Source organism: Choloepus didactylus, chromosome 2 (genome assembly GCF_015220235.1).
Source record: "Choloepus didactylus isolate mChoDid1 chromosome 2, mChoDid1.pri, whole genome shotgun sequence".
Lineage (NCBI taxonomy): Eukaryota > Metazoa > Chordata > Mammalia > Pilosa > Megalonychidae > Choloepus > Choloepus didactylus.
In genome coordinates this window covers 80580056-80600341 of record NC_051308.1, presented here as the reverse complement: position 1 = coordinate 80600341, position 20286 = coordinate 80580056, and the positions used below count along the sequence as shown (strand labels likewise).

At 45.9% G+C, this 20286-nt stretch overlaps 1 protein-coding gene across 2 annotated transcripts; it reads right to left on the bottom strand.

Moving 5' to 3' along the window:
• Positions 1-11221: 11221 nt before the first annotated feature.
• RGS16 (regulator of G protein signaling 16) lies at positions 11222-16709 on the bottom strand. Of its 2 annotated transcripts, none has more exons than XM_037812760.1 (5): positions 16553-16709; positions 15527-15637; positions 14633-14694; positions 14177-14343; positions 11222-12690 (listed from the first exon to the last, which is right to left on the bottom strand). In XM_037812760.1, the coding sequence occupies exons 1-5, from the start codon at positions 16594-16596 to the stop codon at positions 12469-12471; spliced, it is 606 nt and encodes a 201-aa protein (XP_037668688.1). In that variant the 5' UTR covers positions 16597-16709; the 3' UTR covers positions 11222-12468. The 2 variants fall into 2 exon arrangements, with proteins under 2 accessions (XP_037668688.1, XP_037668683.1); XM_037812755.1 differs by having other exon boundaries at positions 11223-12690; positions 14633-14697.
• Between the last annotated feature and the right edge of the window lie 3577 nt (positions 16710-20286).

The window sequence follows — 20286 nt, the reverse complement described above, 5'->3', positions numbered from 1 at the left end:
AAATATCTCCCAAACGTCAATCTGTAGCCCCAGACTTCTGCTGAGCTTTATGCCCACAAATCTTGACCATGTCCCAAACAGAAACCCTCATCGCTCCCTAAATCTGCTCCTCTTCATGTTTCTTCCAATTCCATGAATGACATCACCACCTGGATGTCACCCCTCTTCCCAATACCAGTTCCCTAACTCTCATCTGCAAAGAATGGTTGATCTCAGCCCTCATCATCGCTGATGGCAAGAAACTGATGACTTGCTTCCAAGCCTCTAATCCATTGCTCCACCTTGTTGCCAAAGACCACAATACACATTCTGCTTCATTGACCCACAGTCGTTTAAGGCAAAGTTCAAAACCCTTAATATATTATTCATTGAATTAATATATTTTGTGAACTAACCATGTTGCCAGTGACTACTCTAATGGTTGGATACAGTGATTCACCAGACAAGTTCTTCATGGAGTGCTTCATGGAACTTGCATTTCATTCGGGGGAGATAGATCATAAGCACTTGAGAAAAACTATGTAATAGAATTTCAGATTATGATATGGTCCCTGACTTCCCCTATTCTTCATGGGCATCATCCCTGCTGCCATCTAGTTCTCCATCACATTGTGCTGCTTCCTGCCTCTGTCTTTGCACACTTTGCTTTTGCCTCCTGAACTAATACTAGTAATGGTGATGATGATGATGATGTTAATAATAACAAACACTCATGTGTGTTCCAGGAACTGTTCTGAGAACTGTGCATGTATAAAATCACTTACTCTAACTCTCATAAGGTAACTACTGTTTTCATGCCCATTTTACAGATGAGGAAACAAAGGCACAAAATGGTTAACTTGCTCTGTTCCAGGGATTTGGGATACATCACTGAACAACACAGAGTATTCTTGCCCTCATTCTAGTCGGGAGACAAAGACAATAGACAAATAAGTTAATCATATAGTATGTTTTATGGGGAAAATCCTGCAGAGAATAATAGAGTAGGGGAGGAGCATGGGAGGTGGGATGTCAAAAGTGCCAAAATGGGGATTACAGTTTTAAATTGGATAGCTGGGGAGGATCTCATTCAGAAGATGACATTTGAGCAAAGACTTGAGGAAGATGAGGAAGCAAAGTATGCAAATATTTGGGGCATGCACACTGTAATCAGAGGCAACAGCCAATGCAAATGCTGCGAGACAGGAGCACTGCTGGTGCAATCAGGGAGCAACAAGGAGGCCAGTGAAGCAGGAGCAGAGTGAGTGAGAGGGGAAGGCAGAGAGGATTGGAATGTTGTCAGAAAGGACTTAGAAGTCCAGGTCATGTAAGGTCTTGGGGACCAATATAAGGGCTTTGGCTTTTACCCTGAGTGAGATGGGGGCCATTGGACCATTTTGAGCAGAGGAGTAACATGATCTGAATTATATATTATATATCACATAGCGTATGATATATTATTTGTTACATACTATGCATTATAGCATATATTGTATATTATGGGTTATAATTATGTTATATGTTGTATATTAAGTTATCAGTCTTCTATTATGTGTTTATATTATCTGTTGTGCTGGTTTGTATATATTATGTCCCCCAGAAAAAGCCATATTCTTTGATGCAGTCTTGTAGGGGCAGATGTATTAGTGTTGATTAGGTTGGAACCTATTGGTTCAGTGTTTCCATGGAGATGTAACTCAATCAACTGTGGGTGAGACCTTTCATTGATTTATTTCTATGGAGGTGTTGCCCCACCCATTCAGGGTGGGTCTTTATTGGGTCACTGGAGTACTTTAAAAAGAGCTACACAAGCCCAGATGCTGAGCAGCTGCAGCTAAGAGAGGACAAAATGCCCCAAGAGCAACACTTTGGAGAACACCATTTTGAAACACAGCCTGGGAGCAAGCAGACACCAGCCACGTGCCTTTCCAGCTAACAGAGTTTTTCCGGATGCCAATGGCCTTTCTCCAGTAAAGGTACCCTTTGTTTATGCCTTGCCTTGTACACTTTATGGCCATAAAACTGTAACTTTATAACCAAATAAACCCCCTTTATAAAAGTCAATCCATTTCTGGTGTTTTGCAAAAGGGCAGCATTAGCAAACCAGAACAACTGTTATATTTTGGTACTGTGTTGAAAACAGCCTGGGGATTGAAGGAAATGGTAGAAGTAGGAAAGCCAATTAGGAGGCTTTTGCAATAATCCAACTGACAGCCGATGGCGGCCCAGACCAGGTTGGTAGTGTGAAGTTAGTAGTGGATGTTAGTTTGCCCTGAACAGCAGATTTGATAAAGACAGTTGGAGAATGCTGACCCTCCTAGTCATGTTAGCATAGGTCAGAGCCCAGCAACCTGGAACACACCTGTAGTCACACAAACCGAGGAGTCCTAATTTCCTGGAGCAAGGGAGAACACCTCCCTGGAACTGTGGAGCAGCTTAGTAAGAGTGAGTTAAACTTGCTGGAGGGTTTGGGCTTTGTGTTAAGGTGATTTGGGTGAGGGTTCAAGGAAGTAGGGGTTTGTTCTGAATTGGGTGCTGTCGGGGAGTAGGAACAATCTAATGATTGGTATCTTGGTTTTTATTGTCTAGGAATCAGGAGGAACAAAGTAGAGTTAGAGTCATCCTGGATAAAGAAGCAGCAGTCACTCCGTGAGCTGGGAGAAGGGAGATGTTGGTTACTTTTGTGGCCTCATAGCATCCTTGTCTTTGTCTAGTATTCAGTTCTGGTGAAGGGATGGTCTTATTTTTGTCTTGTTTCATCATGATCATGGACTAACCTCATCAGATTATTGTTGACATTCTGTGGAATTAATGTTGAGAGGAAACACCACAGCCCAGCTCTTAGCTGCCAGTGTCAAGGCTATATTCCTTTTTTTTTTTTTTTCCCTCTTTCTCACAAACCACAGATCCAAAACAGACATTGATTTTACAGGTTAAGGAGTAAGTTCAGCTTGAACAAATCCCAGTCCTCTGAATGGATCATTTCAGAAAATCAAATATCACCCCCCTCACCCTGGTACCCACACATCATTAGCCATTAGGGAAATACAAATCAAAACCACAGTGAGATACCACATCACACTCTCTGGAAGGGCTACTATTTAAAAAACGGAAAATAACAAGTGTTGGAGAGGATGTGGAGAAATAGGAACACTCATTCATTGTTGGTGAGAATGTAAAATGTTGCAGCCACTGTGGAAAACAGTTCAGAGGTTGCTTCAATTCTCAAAAGAATTGAAAACAGTGACTTGAACAGATATTTACACACCAGTGTTCATAGCAGCATTGCAATTGCTAACCCAAGGGTCCATCAACAGATAATGGATAAGTAAAAGGTAGTATATACATACAGTGGAATATTATGCAGCCATGAAAAGGAACAAAATTCTAATACTTGCAACAATATGAATGAACCTTGAAAGCATCATGTTGAGTGAAAAAAGCCAGACACAAAAGGACAAATACTGTATGATATCACTGATATGAAAATAGTAGAATAAGCAAATTCGTAGAGTCAGAAACCAGAATACAGGTAACATAGGCCTGGAGAGAATATAGAGAACAAGGAGTTAATGCTTAGTTTTTACAAAATTTCTATTTGGGATGATGAAAAAGTTTGGGGGATGGTGGTGATGGTAGCACAACATTGTGAATGTAATTGACACCACTGAGTTATATATCTGAACATGATTATTTAGATTGTATATATACTATTAAAATAAAAATTTCAGAAAGTGGGCAAAAGACTTGAATAACCATTTCTCCAAAGAAAATGTACAAATGGTCAATAAGTACATGAAAAAATGTTCATCATTAGCCATAATGAGATACCATTTCATACCCACTTGAAGGGCTACTATTTAAAAAAAAAAAGGAAAGTAACAAATGTTGGAGAGGATGTGGAGAAATAGGGACACTCATTCATTGTTGACAGGGCTGTAAAATGGTGCAGGTGCTGTGGAAAACAATTTGGCTGTTGCTTAGAAAGTTAAGTGTAGAATTGCTGTGCATTCCAGCAATTCCACTTCAGGGTATAGCCCCAAAGAACTGAAAGCAGGATCTCAAGATATTTGCCCACTGATGTTCATAGCAGCATTATTCACAATTTCCAAAAGATAGATACAACTCAAGTGCCCAACAACAGATGAATGTAGTTAAAAACTGTGACACACACACACACACACACACACACACACACACACACACACAATGGAATATTATGCAGCCATAAAAAGGAATGAAGTTCTGATACATGTGACAACATGGATGAACTTTGAAGACATCATGTTGAGTGAAATAAGCCAGATACAAAAGAACAAACACTGTATAATCTCACTTATATGAAACAATTAGAATATTCAAATTCACAGGCTCAGAAACTAGAATACAGGTTACCAGGGGCTGGCGTGGGAGTAGGGAATGGGGAGTTAATGCTTAATGGGTACAGAGTTTCTGTTTGGGGTGATGGAAAAATCTTGGCAATGGTTGTTGTTGGTGATAACACAAAATTGCGAATGTAGTTAGCACCCCTGAATTGTGTATTTGAAAGTGACTAAAATGGGAAATTTTAGGTTGTACATATGTTACCAGAATAAAAATTTTAAAAAGCCACCAAACTGTACAACACAGTGAACCCTAATGGAAACTATGGAATATAGTTAATAGAAAAATTATAATAATATTGCTCATCATTTGTAACAAAGTTACCACACTAATGCAAGGTATTAATAATAGGGAAAACCATGTGCATGATGGAGGTTTATGGGAATTCTATACTTTCCGCATAATTTTTCTGTAAACCTACAACTTCTCTAATAAAAAAGAAAACAAAAACACACAAATATTAACGAAATATATATATACATATATATAACTGATGGTCTCATCTACTTCATCAAGACTTTGCTTCTCAAGTTGAGATTTCCTCACTTTCCTTTGACTGTAGAAATCACTCACGTTATCTATTCTGTGCTCCGTGAAGAATAAAACGATAAGATGAGAAAGTGGAAGTGTGGCTAATATAGGAAATTTTTTAACTGAAAAAAACAACAACAGTAATAATCATGACTCAGGAATTGGGAAGCAGAGTTCTGAAGGAATAAACACAGTAGCAGCAGGAAATGTAGGCAATGCTAAGCAGCTGGCAGAGTTAGGACCTCCCCAGCCCTTGTGATTGACTAAAGATTGTGGCCAGAGCATTCCTTTCTCGTAGGCAGGGGCAGGAAACAGCCAGACCCTTGCTGACAGATTCGAGGCATTAGGTCTCCAGAGCATTTAAGAACAAAGACTATGGAGCTAGACTGCCTATGTTCAAATCCATGTTCTCCCATTCTGATAGAATGATTACTAAAAATAGCCACACTTCTTCATCTCTCCTTCCATTCCAGCACTTTGCAATGTAACTTTGTAGTTTCTTCCCTTGAGAGATAGAATCCCTCCCTGTGCCGGTTTGGATGTATTGTCTCCCCCAGAAAAGCCATGTTCTTTAATGCAATCTTGTAAGGGCAGACTTATTATTCTTTTGATTAGGGTGGAACCTTTTGATTGAGTGTTTCCATGTAGATGTGACTCACCCAGCTGTGGGTGGGAACTTGGATGAAATTATTTCCATGGAGGTGTGGACCCTGTCCATTCAAGGTGGGTCTTGATTAGGTAACTGGAGCCCTTAAGAGAACTCAAGAGCCGACACAGACGCTGATGCTTAGAGGCACTTGGAGATGCAGGCAGAAGGACATTTGGAGATGCTAGACTATGAGATGAAGCCTTGAGTTTGCCCCAGAGAAACTAACAGAGGGCCCCCAGATGCTTAGAAAGAAACATCCTAGGAAAAAGAAGCAAGGACATAAAGGAGCCAAGAGAGAGGAGTGAAGACAGAAGCCCAGAGACATTTTGGAGAAAGCCATTTTGAAATACAACCCAGGAGCAAAGGACCAGCAGATGCCAGCCATGTGCCTTCCCAGCTGACAGAGGTGTTCTGGACACCACTGGCCTTTCTTCAGTGAAGGTATCCTCTTGTTGATGTTTTTATTTGGGCACCTTTATGGCCTTAGGACTGTACATTTGTAATCTAATAAATCCCCTTTATAAAAGCTGATCCGTGTCTGGTGTTTTTCATAGTGGCAGCTCTAGCAAACCAGAACACTGCCCTTGAATCTGGGCTGGCCTCGTGACTTGTTTCATCCAGTGGAATGTGACAGAAGTGATTGTGACAGTTCTAAACCTGGGCCTATTTTCACCATCTTGGAATCCTGCCACCACTATGTAAATAAGCCTGAGCTAGCTTGCTGGATGATGAGAGAGACACATGGCCCAATCAACACCATTGTCCCACCAGCCAACCCCCAGATATGTGACTAAGGCCACCCTAGATCAGTCAACTCCCACCAGCTGACCGTGGACTCAAGAGCAAGCCCAGGTGAGATCAGCTAAGCCTGGTCCAGATAAGCTGGGTTTACCCAGCTGATCCATAGACTCATGAGCAGTAAATGCTTATGGTTTTAAGTCACTGAGTTTGGTGATACTTTGTTACCCAACAATAGCTAAGTGATATAACCACTATTAGGTGTTGGAATTTGAGCAATGTACTTATTCTCTCTGGGTCTTTGTTTCTGCATCTGTAAAGTGGGGGTGATAAAGATAGTAGCTACTTCATATGATTGTTTTTAGGATTATAGAAATTAATATATGCGACGTGCTACACTTAGAATAGTGTCTGACACATACAAGTATCTACCATTTATTGAGCACCTACTATCTATTAAGCACTCTGATACATATTTTCACATATTTTCCCATCATGTTATCACAAAAACCATATAAATCCAGTACTATTGCTATTCACATTTTATGGGAAAAGGCAAAGGTCAGAGAAATTGAGTAAGGTGCTGAAAGCCACTCAGCTAACAAGTAGCAGGTGTGGGATTGAATGCAGTTGTCTTAACTTCTCAGCCTGCTGTCTTAGTCATTTACCACACTGTCTTTGAAGCTACCTCTTGGAACTGGCAAGATGAAATGAGCTAAGTCAATTACGCTGCTCAACACAGAATTAACCCTGAGATAGGAATTCACTGCAAATAAAAGACTGATTCCCATGTTATTACTTTTCTCAAAGTTTAAATTAAATCATGGTCCAGGTGGTTTAATGACCAGAGCTTGGCAATCATCAACACTCTACGTGAAGAGATACCTTTTCTAAATGGTGGAGACTCAAACTCCATTATCTAGTACCTAAATGCATTGGATTTTTTACCCTTAGGATCGTTCCTCGGTTATTTAAATTTCCAATCTTTCCTTTCTTCCCTAAAGCAATTCAATAACTCACCCAATTTAAAAGATTTGGTGACATGAATTAATTTGATAGCAGTACTTAATAGGATCTGAGTACACTTTTTTTTTTTAACTTAAGAACTTCACATTTTAAAGTCAGTGTTAATTTCAGCCCTGTTGACTAAAGAAATCTTGATTTAATCCCTACACTCACAGGACTGTGTATCTTAGTGGATATCATTTCCACAAAAATTTCATATCTTTATTCAAATGCATTAATAAACAAAACAACAGTGAAACAAAATTTTCAAAATTCCAAAGAAAGCCAAATTTATCAAACAATGCCAAGGAAAAGGCTTGCATTTCCTGAAATGGCCACAGGGAGGCAGCAGAGGGCGAGGAATGAACCAGGAGCTCTTTCACAGTGGTAGGGAAGCAACTCCGCAGACCTGGGTTTGAGTGAGTCCCATTGTCCCTGTAATAGACTGGTTCATGTCATGGCTCCAACCATCCGCTTCCTCATCTGAAATTCTGGCATGCTCTGAGCATTAGGTGGAATATGGTACTGAAGGATCTGTAGTATACTTGAAAGTAGACTTGGAATCCTGGGTTTGAATCTTGTTTCTGCCATTTATTCAAAAGTCACGTATTTCCTGACTAATGCTTCCTGTGAACAAGGCACTGTGCTAAGTACTGGGAATCAATAATGATGATAACTAACATACACGGGATGTCAGCATTGTGCCGAACACTATTCAGAGCACTTTATGTATCTTATTTCATTCGTTTCTCCCTTTGAGGGGGCACTTTTATTATCCTGATTGTACAGGTGAGGGAACCAAGCCTTGAAGAGGCTTAAGTAACTCCCAAGTTCATTCAGCGAGTGAGCGATGGAGACAGGATTCCAACTCCAGCATTCTGACTCTGCAGCCAGTGCTGTGAGCCCCTGTGCTGTGCTGTGTCCCCCATATCATCCAGGTTAATAATATGGCTCCTGGCCTTGAAGAGCTCCATGTAAGAGGGGCAAAGCTGGGAACAGATAAGTTACTGTGCCATGCCATAGACAACAACTATAACCAAAGTAAGAACAGAGTGTCTTCGAATCACAGAAGTGGAAGCAATTAACCATAGGGCAGAAGTCTTGGAAGGCTTCATGGAGGAGGCGATATTTTTGCTGGCTTTGAAAATTGATGTTCCCTCCTTATACTCCCTCCCCCTCAGAAAAAGAAGAAAGAGGAAGAGAGCATTCCAGGCAGAGAGAACAGCATGTGCAGCAGCGCAAATATATATAGGAAGTTAAGAGCTTGTAAGTGGAGAACCACTGAGCAGGAGAACCACTAAGTCTGGAGAGGGAGTTGGATCAGATCAGAGAGATCCTTGGTTGTCATAGTAAGATTTGGACTTAGAGTTAAGGTGAAACTCTGAAGGACTTTAATGCAGCCACGATGCACTCATATTTTTGAAAGATGCATCCTTAGACCATTTAAGGAGGTGGGGCTAGCAATGATGAATAAGGGGACACAGGAGGGAGGTGGTCCATTATGCAAAAATGAGGAAACTTGGACAAGCAGGGTGAATCTGGGCACTGTGAAAGGTTTGTTTTTCAGGAGTGGGTGAGGGAGTAGCAAGAGAGCAGGTTCTAGAGGCCCTAGGGAGCTGGATCAGTTGTGCTTAGGATTTGCCTACTAAGCCAAAGCCTGAGGTGCTCAGGAGAAGGGGATGGAGCCAGCGAGTATAAAGTCATGGAGGTCTCCTTGCTAGCTGTGTGATCCTCAGTGAGTCACATAGGCTCTCCAAGAACCAATATGGGATGGGACTGTTTTCAGCCTGGCACCTGGACAATCTACAGTTCAGTAAAGACTCATTCTTCTTTCTCTAAGATGTGCCTACCAACTTTTGGGCAACCACTGATTCCAAGACCATCCTGTATGTGAAAGAGAGTGAATGAGAGATATCAGCTGGGAACAAGCCTGGAGAATGGTCTCCCAGATTGAGGCGCCGGCAAGCGCCAGCCCTGGTCTTCGATGTCCATCAGCCCCATTCCCTTCTCTGTCACTCACTCCCTGGTTACACCCATCTTTTCCTACTTTAAAATACACATTTTGCCTTTGTCTGAACATATTCAGAAACCCCCACCCATCCATTAAATGAGGCCACTTACAGAAGATGGTATGGTGAGTGCTTTTGGTTTTCTATCAAACATATAAGATTTAGTCAAAGAATTCACATTAAAAGGCAAAAAGATGGAAGGAAAGTAGTGAGAAAGGGGGAACACACAGATGCCCCTTTTTCATACCTCCATGCTGCCCTAGGCTTTCCTCTTTCTTCTTTCCTCTTTTGTCATGCTCCTCCACCAACTCTCGCAGGCTGAACTCCTCCCTGTGGTGTGACCAGGTTCAGACCCCCACTCTGCTGCTCACTCTTGAGCCGACTACCCTGGGCACGTTCCTTCCTCCCAGAACTTCGGTTTCCTCACCTGTATTATAGGGTGATCATACCTCCTCGCAAAGCTGCTGTAAGACTGAATGGGATGCGGGCTTGTCACAGCGTTCATTTCCATCTTCCCTCCCGGGTCCCCAGACATCAGAATCCCTCCTGGCCGCACCCACAGACTCAACCCTTAGATCTGGGCTTAGGGTGCAGTTCCGTGGGGTTTCCTACCCAACATATCTGAAGTCTGATCACTTCACCCAAACAATAGGGGAGAAATAAAAGTCAATATAAGATCCAGACCTGCGTATGAGCAGATAATTCAAACTAGAGAAGAGAGAACTTTAAACGGTGAAGGTAATTGGGAAAAATTGAGTGGAATTGGTAGGATAAGAAAAGGAGGGAGAACAGGCAGGCGATTGACAGGGGAAGGGCAGATTTTGATCCTTGCAAACCTACACTCAAATTCTTCAAGACCCAGCTCAACCCTCTTGTTTCCTAGGGCCAAGGAACAGGGTGGCTGCGTGCAGAGTAGCTCCCATAGCTCATCTCAGAGGCTTCTGTGAAATTATCAAAGAACACAAATTCTTTTGTATTTATATGAAATTATGAAAGAATGTTATTTCAAATTGAAAATGCACAGAAGTGAAAATGCCACAAAAATCACCACCTGACAATGTACAGCTCCTTGACCAAGCACTGTTGACCAGACAGAAATGGGAATGGCTTGTCCTGAGTGCCAGTCAGGCGGACGAAGGATGGGGGCTCTGAAATGACAGCGGGCTGAGCCCGGTCAGTCCTCGCGTTCAGGCTGCCAGCAGCTCAAGGAAGTCCCCACTGTCATGGCCACCGCCAGACCCTACCCTTCTCTTCTCTTCTGCCAGTTACCAGGGGCTTCACTTTGTGCCTCCGCTTCTGATGCACAAACTCCTGAAGCACTCATCTGTCCTGTGGAATTTCCAGAGGCCAGCCTCCCACAGCACTCCCCTTTCCCTTTTTCCGCTGACCACACAAGTCCTTGGAAACAGGATCTCAAAATTTTTATTTTACCAGAATATAATACGCCGAACCAAGAAAACAGGGATAGAGAACATCATTCATATCCAGGAAACCAGCTCCATTTGTCAACAATAAATAAATATTTAAACAGTGAGGAGTTCCTGACAGGCTCTAAGGGGTCCCAGCATGTTCTCCCAGGGAGGAAGTCAGGGTGCCAACTCCTGCTGGGACTCCCCAGTGCAGGCAAACAGAAATTACAATAATAAATAACAATAGCAATAACAATAATATGCTATGACAATAGTCACAAAAACAACAATATGTTATGCTTAAATAATCTTCTGCTGGAGGAACTCACAGTGCAGAGAGAACAGTGTTTGTTATCCCCGGGCACCGGTGCGTTGCCCTGGTTGATTCTTTTCAGCCTGGGTCCTTGCGCAGGAAGTCCCACCACGTGACGTTTGTTCAGGAACGCCCTCAGGTGACAAGCAGGTTCGGATCCCCCCCACCCCCCGGTTGTGCCCTTGCAAGCAGCCTCCCCCCCCACTTCCACTCTCAGCTTCTACGTTCCAGCTGAGGGTCATGGGCTCCCTGTCCCACCTCTCCAGTGCTGTCCTGGAGGTGCATTTGCCTTCCCAGAAAAGAAACATGAGGCCACCCTTCTATTGAGTTTTTTTCCGTGTTCTCATACTCTCAAAAAATACTAGCTTAAAATTTAAAACAGGACTTTCGGGAACTGGCAAGAGATTAGCGTCTTCTGATCCTTTTCTCCTGGGAGCTATACGTCAAGGGTAGGAAGGCAGCTGGAAATCCCTACAGTTCCAAGATTAGCCATTTGGTCCTCAGCACCTCCCAGCACTGGGTCCCAAAACACAGGAGCGCACAGAGACTGAGGGCCCGTCGAACAGCTGCTGGCGGAGAACTGGATCAGCTGCTCACCCGGAGGCCTCACACCTTTGTCCTCACGGGCTCACCTTCAAGGACAGCACAGAGCTGAGAGAGGACACATCCCAGCAAGAGGCCCCTCGGCAGGCCCTCCCCACAGCCGGACCCTGCAAACCCAGGGCCAGGGCCCACCTGCAAAGGTCACCACGAGCACCAAGATTCATTTCACAGGAGCAAGAAGGCCTCCTTTGGGTCTCCCTGCTGACTTGGAAAGGGGCTCAAAGGCAGTAACTGAGGTATGAGAATCTCATCTTGGTGAGTCATGTGTGACTCCTCGGCCTTGGCATGTCTAAGAGGCTGGATAAGCAGGATATCAAGAAGTGCAAGCTAAGGGACCCCTGGGCAGCTGAGACGCAGGTGAGGAGGGCAGTATGGGAAGCCTCACGCCTGCTGCTCCCTTCTGTGCCCAGAACAGTCGGGGAATTAGGAAAACAGGATGTGATCAGAGTTGACTGGTAACAGGCAAAACAGCTGATGGGTCATCTTTCTCCTGCTCATTTGCAAGTCTCCCTGTACGAATATGTTTTCCAAACCACCGTAGGATATTTCCTTGCCCCCGTGAGAATGTGTACCACCACTCTTTTCCCTGGAGCCCCACCCAACCCTCATCTTCAGGACTTAGTCACAGGTACTGGAAGTGGGGAGGAGACCCTCTCACACCTGGAATTTAGTCCCACAGTATCTGGAGGGGAGGGTGTTGCTTCCAAAACAGGCTGCAGAAGTGGTTTTTTTCCTTCACTGGCCTCTTGTGCTTGCTTTGCAGAACCTGCCTCCCACACAGGGGCAGTGACCTCAGGGATGGGTGACTCCACCTCTCTTCCAGGCTGGCTTCCTCGCTGCCACGGAGGCTCAGGTGTGCAAGGGCTCAGCCGGGCTGCAGCTGGATGGAGAGGCAGAGGCGGCCGCAGCTTGGGCAGCCAGGTCCTGGTAAGCGGGTGACTTCAGGAATCGTGGATAGGAGTCCTTCTCCATTAGTGTGCGTGTCTTGCCCTGAGCCACGTCAAAGCATGCAGCCGTGGTGGCCTGCAGGTTTGTCCTGGTGAGCTCCCTGGTCTCGTGGTCTATGTTCACCTGTGGGAAGGAGGGCGAGCACACCAGTGAGTGGGGAAGGGAAGGGGGACAAGGCTAGAGGTCCAGCAGGCTAAGGGAGGACTGAAAGGCAGGTGGGGCCATAGAAAATCTTCTGGCTAGGATTTGGGCAATGCATTGGTTTGTTGGTTTTTATTATTACTTTTTAAAATAAAAATCATGATCTTTTTTGGAGCTGGGTTCCCCAAGTCTATCGTTAACTGGCTTTACAATGCTGTGGCTGTCCCCACATCTAGGATTCAAAATCACCATGAGGATAAACTAAAGAGTGTACATGAATTTAACCTCTTTTTCACCCTTCTTCCAAAACGCCACCCATCCCAGTCATGATCATCTCCCTCTTGGATTAATGCAGAAGCCTCCTAAGGGGTGTCTCGCTCTCCTGTTTGATCCTCCACCCAGCAGCTGGAGTGATCCTTCGAAAACCCATCAGTTGGGTGGCATTTCTGCTTACACTACTCCGTTGTCTTCCCTCCTCTCTCAGAGGAAAAGCCAAAGTCTTTGCTGGGCCCACAGGGCTCCTTGGCCCCAAACTTGGCCACCCGCTGCCTGTCTGACTTCACCTGCTCTCCCTCCCTCCCCCTGCTCCACAAGGCCGGCTTGCTGTTTTGTGACAACAACAAGCACTCTCCGGCCTTTGTGATTTGTTGTTTCCTGTGGTAGCCTGTTTTTTCTTCCCTTAGTTCTTTCAGGTCTCTGCTCCAAGGTCACCTTATCAGACAGCTCATTCCTGACTTCTTGTCATAAAGCAGAAAGCCCTCACCTCCCCCATCCCAAACCTCTGACATTCCCCATCTCTCATATCCTGCCTTTTTTTTTTTTTTAAATGGGAGCACAGATCATCCCAGCATAATATATTTGTTTGTTTACTTGGTTCTTGTCATCTTCTTCCATTAGAATATAAGTCCCATGAGGGTTGGGACTTTGTTTTGTTCACTGCTATATCCCCAGTGACTATGACAGCACCTTGCATGTCACTGGTGCTCAATAAATAGTTGTGGAATAAAGGAGAATAAATAAAAGTGCTTAGAAAATAAAAACACCAAACAAAAGCAAGAATCACTATTCTCTCTCCACCAGGTGGCCCCATGTTCTTTATCTGGGCTGGCTGCCGGGCAGAAGTTCACTGACCACAACCAGGGGACTGAGGCAGGTTATAGAAGACCCTGTGATGGCCTTGTCTCCCTGTAGTGCAAACGTGTTGAGCCTCTGAAGGGGGCTCAGCTTACAAAGGTGGGTATGGAGAGAAGCCCGAACACCTTCCAACCCACTCTGCGCCATCCAGGAGCCTGAGGTCCACCACCATCCAAGGGTAGGAAGGAGCCTGGCTTTCCTGAACCCCACCCAACCCTTTGCCAAAGACGGTCAATCTACTCCTAGACCGTCCTTCACCCCAAAACCCCCAATTCCCAATGGGGAAGGGGCAGGTAGGGTCTGTAGAGTCCACAGGTCACGTTAGGGCTCTGACCTCTTTAGGGGCTTCTGCGCGAACAAACTCCTCAAAGATCCGCTGAGCCCTGGAGGCCAGCTTGGCAGCCGACCGGATCTTCTTGAACTCCTCACAGGCCAGCCAGAACTCCAGGTTCTCCTCGCTGAACTCCGTCTTCAGGAAAGCGTGGAAGGCAGCCACCCCATCTGTGGTTGGGGGGAGGGAAGAGGAGACGGGTCAGACCAGGGGACAGAAGGGAATAAAAAAAGAAAAAATGGCAACTGCAGTTAATGGCTCTATTTTTGGGATGTAATTTTCTTGAACAAGGACCTGCCTTTGTATTCTGAATAGCGGCTGGCACTCTAGGGGATCATTATTATTATTATCACTACTGCTCTTATTTTGCCCACGCTTTCAGCATCCTCGTGTGTGTACTCCAAAGCACATGAGTATACATGTGCCATCCACAGACAGACATAACATAGTCCTACTCACTCTTACTGCTCAGCAGCAAGTCAAACGACTCCCTCCACCCCAGCACATCTTCTGAGAAGTTTTTGCTGAAAAAAAAAAAAAAAAGAGGACCAAGATTTTTTTTATTAAAAAAGTAAATAAGCAAATATCAACAAACCAAGGCATAGCACAAATTCCAGCCAGGATTCTTATGGGAAGTTGCATAATTCACACAAAAGCTTTCTTGTTGATTATGGAAGTTGCCTCCTCAGTCTCCTGGTTGGGGTTAGGGAAGGCAGTGGTGTTTTTGAGAGTAAGCATCAGTGGTAGCTAGGGACCCTTCCGTCCTCAGTCAATATCTCTTAAGGCTGTCTCTTTCCTGTTCAAAAATACTTCTATCCCCATACGCCCCAGATTCTGTTTCATTCATCTCTCCAAGGGGGAAAAGGGCATCAAGCATAGTGACTGTGTCCACCCAGAACGTCAGAGCCTAGGATGGCACCTGGCAACAGTAGATGCTCAGTATGTTGGGGGTGGGGGGACTTCTAGGCAAAGTCCATGCTGATGGCAGTAAAGTCAAGTGATCTTGGACCCTGTCCTGGCCCTGTTTCATATGCAGTGCACATCTCCAGAGGAGAGAATGTGGTAACTAGACATTCAGGACCCGGGAGCAGCCATCTGTGGATGGACTTAGATCCCTGGAGCCACCACCCAGGGGCCAGGCAAGCAGACCAACAAAAAGCACCATTAAAAAATTCAGGAAGGAGTTACCAAGGTCCGCGCCAACACAGCGTGGTTTCTCCTTGTATTTTCCTTTCTAAGTCTGGCTCCCTCCCCTCTAGGAGTCCTTTGCTGCTAAGAAGGACTCATGGCTCTTTTTTGTTTCTTGTTTTTTTGTTTTGTTTTTTTTGTGTTGCTTTTTATTTTAGGACTTACCTATCTTTGCTGTGTTTACTGCCCCACTCGAACTTGCCAACATTCCCAGTATCGGAGCCCAATTCTGATTTGTGAAGAAAGATCCCCAGACGTGTCTTGAACTCTTTGGCTCTGAAACACAACGTTTGAGCATGTAAGGATTCTCCTTTCTCTCAGCCAGTGAGGAGAGGTTATGGGGTCCCAGCACAGTTCAAGCTGGTGCCACTCAAATTCCAGCACAAGGATTCTTGGGACATGGCTGTTGCCAGGGCCCAAACTTTGCTGCTCTCATTAGCGCCATCAACCCAGAAACAACAAAAATGATGCTGGAACCGAGGTGGGTCTTATACTTGCCCATCTGGGTTTACAGCATTGTATATGTAAACTTTTCCCCACTTAAGTCACACTGATCTATCTTTGTGCCTGATGAATAGCAGAAGGCAGCTCAACACTCTCAGGAATATTTCTGGATCTGTATGGAAACAGATTCTTGCTTCATCTTTGGCTTTTCCTTCCCAGCCACAAGACTGAGTAAGGACTGGAGACTATTGTGTGGCTTCCTGAGAAGTGGGCACACCCCTATGGGTGGGACCTGGAAGACATCTCCATCTGCCTGCTTTCCTAGGGACAGAGGAGACCATGCGCCTAGCTCTGGGCTGTGGACTGAAAACCAAGTGCTTAAGAAACCGGGGAAGAGTCAGTTCTGCCAACGCGGCCGTCCTGCAGTCGGGTCTTCCTCAGGTCACACCTGAGACAGACACGCCGTTTGTCAGAGGACAGGGAACGGGGGCAAACAGTGGGACCCTGATTCCCTCGCCTTTCCTTCTCCCTTCTCCTGGCGCGCGTCTTCTCTTCGACCCTGATAGAAGTACCAGAGCACACGGCATCAACGCAGACTCTGCCTCTGCCTCTCCGCTCGAGTCACGAGCGCCCACTCTCCAGCCCACCCAGGTCCCCTAGGCCGCCGCTTCTCTCCCTACAAGTTGGAAGGACTTGGGCTCCTTCCTCCCGGCAGTGGCGCAAGTTCCACGGACAAGCTCCTCTTACCTCTCCAGGCAGGTGGTGGGGAAGGCGGACAGGGTCCGGCACATGGTTGCGGGCGCAGGACAGCACGTCGTGGGGAGGATGGTGGCAGCTGCAGCGGGCACTGCGACGGCAGGGAGGTTCAAGAGCAGCGGCTGCCGGAGCTCCAGCGAGAGTTCCAATTTATCCAGCTGGATGCGCCGAGCGGGCGCTACCGCGGTCTTTATTCCCTCGGAGGGGTAGGGGCGCGGCCGCGCCGCTGGCCAATCGGAGAGCGGGGCTGGACCCCGCGAAGGGGAGCAGGGTGCGGGCGCGGGCGCGCCGCCCCTGCCGGGCTCGGAGGCCTCTCACCAGGGAGCCGGCCGCTGGAGCGCACGGGGCGCACGGGGCTGCCCCTTCCTCTGCGCGTGGGGAGGGAGAAGGGACAAGTAACTCGGAGAGTCGACGCGCACGCCCCGCTTAGAAGGGAAAAACTTGAAAACACTTGCCCACTTCTGGTAAAAGAGGGAAACCAACTCCTTTGGGCGGGTTTGCGGGTCCGGCTCGGAAGGCACAGAACGGTGTTGGTCACTGGAGAAGTCTGGACCGGTTCGGTACTGAAGGACGGGGCCATCCGGCCAAGGTCGCCTCTTGATCATCCTGATAACTATTTACTGTGCTCCTATCCCGCTGGCCAAGGTGCTAAGACCTTCACTGTCATGTCCATTTTACAGATGAAGAAACTGAGATCAGAAAGTTAGAGACTTGCCTGAGATACAGAGCTGGAAATAAACAAAGTGGGGCCCCGGGTGGATGGACTTTGTATCTGCTGTGTGCCAGGCACTTTAAGACTCAGGTTAAATAATTTGCGAGGAGTTAAACAGTTAATGTTAGCGCCAAAATTTAAATCTGAAGTTACCACGCTTTTTCCACTGCCCCAAACAAAAACAAACCCCACCGCCTCTGTAACTGTTGAATAACCCTCAGCTTAAGCAATTACTAGCTCTGAGAAGAAGGTAATAAATGCTCCACCTCACTTCTCATCTCTTTCCTTCAAAGGCCTTATAGCCTCCTCATACCCGAAAGCCCTCTTGGAACTGTTATTAGGAAGCTGCTTCTGAGCTTAAGAGTGTGGGGTCTAATACTAAAAAATATATAAATCAATAAAATAAAATAAATTGAAAAGAAACACAAACAAAAATGAAAAACAAAAATAAATAAATAAAATGACTGGGGTCTAGAGCTAGATTTTTAGGTTTTAAATCATGGCTCTACCATTTATTGATGGGAGATCATGGGCAAGTTTCTTAATCTGTACATGCTTGGTTTTCCTCATCCCTAAGACGAGGACAGTGATAAATAAGTTAATGCTTGTGTTTTAGTTTGAGTTCACTGGGAAACAGACTCTGAAGCAAAGACTTGCCCACATGAGGTTTACGGTGGGGGGGGGGGCATTCTCCAACACACCACCTGTGAGGGAGTGCCAGCAGCAGGTAAGCAGAGAGAAGAGGTGAATGCCACCTCATTGCAACAGAGATTGCATTGGTCCCCTGGGAGGATCTGGAGCGGGGAAGGCCCATGGTTGCTGTCCCCCACTGAGGCAAGGGGGCAGGCCTTTGTACCCTACTCCCACATCCACATTTGATTGGATGCAGTCAAACAGAGAAGGTGGCCTACTCTTAAACAAGGCAGCTCCCTTTGGCCAGGGGCAACTCTGAAGGATTGTGCTCTGAGTCTACAGCAGACAACCTCTCGGTCTCTCATGGAATGACAGCGTCGGTCCCAAGGTGGGGATCTGGGTGGCACGTAGTCAGCATTTAATAAGTGTTAGCTCTCACTTTCAATAGGGATACAGGAATCCCAAGACAATAAGGAAAAGTAGTGAGCTTTTAGTGCCTCTTAGAATTTAGGTTTTTATTTCATAGAAAGTATCTAAGAATTGCTACTCCTCAGCAAGCCTGCCCTGTTTTCCTGAAACAGCATTGTTTTTTATGAAAGGGTCAGATAAAAGAGAAACAGGGAAGGGGGTGGTCCCCACCCAAGAGAGCTAAAGAGAAGGTTAACCGAGAGAGCAGATAAAGGAAGAAAGGGAAAAAGCCCAGGCGAGGAAGAGGAGAGGGAGACCTGTGGAGATAGTGGTTGAGGCACCGCTCGAGCAAGAGAAGCTAAAAGCAGAATAATGCACAGGCTTCATTGGTCATTAAGCCAGGACTGGCAGAAGATGACCCAGTTAGTCAAAAACTGTGTGCCTTGAAGAACTAGAGCTGTCATCCTTCCGCCACATCCTGATGGTTGGTTAGTGGAGCCCAGGGGCACGTTCCTCACATCGGCAGCGCCATCGAAGACACCAGCATCCCTCCCTCAGCCCCTCCTCTCACAAGCCTGAAATGGGCAGGAGAAGGGAGTGGGGCCGTGGTGTGCAACCAGGCAATGGGAAAAATTGGAAAATCTTCAGAAGCATTTTGGAAGTCTGTGTTTTTCAGCACAATCCTTCATCCTTGCGGCGAAGCAGCCTGCTCCAACCCCATCGGCAGGACATTCCCTGGAGGTGTTGGTAAGCTGAGGTGACGGGTTGTTGTTTCCCCTAGTATGGCACATGCCCCAAGGTGCACTTTTATAATACAGCTGCCAGATGGGGATGTGGGTGTTGTGTGTGGGACGGGTTTTCTTCATGCAACAAAAGCCAGTTTATAGAAGGACCAAACCCGCAGTCTTGTCCTCAGTAGCACTAAGTTTGAACCAGCCCAGACATGGCCACCTGACAGCGTCAATATTGATTATGAGGAGAACCTGCTTAGGGTTCCTCAAGCCTTGGAGTCCTTTCCACATCCCCGTAAATAGGCCAGAAGAGTTTCTAATTTCCATTTTGCAGACAACAAAACAGCAGAGCCTGAGGCACCCTTAGTTAAGGGCACTAAAGCAACTGGAACCTGGGCCAGATCTCCAGATTCCTGAATAAGTTCTTCCTCCCTCAGACAGGCAGATCCGAGAGCACAAGGCTTCCTGCTGAAGATGAAGGACCCCTCAGAGTTCATCCTGCCTCCTGATTGCCATGGTTACCTCTTCAGTTTCCAGGCAGAAACTTTTTGAAGTTCAGGATTTATCCCAAATTCCCTTCCCAGCACAACGGTTAATGTATCAGCGATTTCAGCATTGCAGGCTGACTTGACAGTTGCTATAAACTCAGCAAGTTGAGCTCACTGGCGAATTACACTGGCTTTGGCAAAACCCGACCTTGTTTCTTCCCAGTGCTCCCAGCACAGCTTTGCTGTCTTTAATGGAGGCTGTGGTGACACAGCTGAGGTCATCTGGAGGCACCAATCTGGGCAAAACTAGGATCAGGATTAAACATCACACAATGTCCCGCCATGCTGCCTTCCATGTTCTCCAGCCCCTTTGACCCCCAGCACCCTCCTTTCCACACTAGCTGATGTCTATACTGGATCTTTGTCTATTAAAAATCATAAAGAGAAATGAAAGAACTTACTAGGTTTTGTTTTGGTACAGGTGATCCCCAAACTTCAATCATCAATCTACCAATATATATTTTAAGAATTTACTGTATTCCCAAGTCAGTGGGGGAAACAACAGCTTTTAAGACTTTTCCCTACCTCCAAGGGCCCAGTCATCTAGCTGAGGAAACAGAACTAATGTGGTGGGGGTGAAAGGAAATTATTACCCGGAGCTGCAACAGATGTCCAGGAAAGGGGGAAATCAGTCTTAAAAAAGGAGGGGGACCTACGTGGGATCAGACACCCAGGGAAGTGAATCTCCCTGGC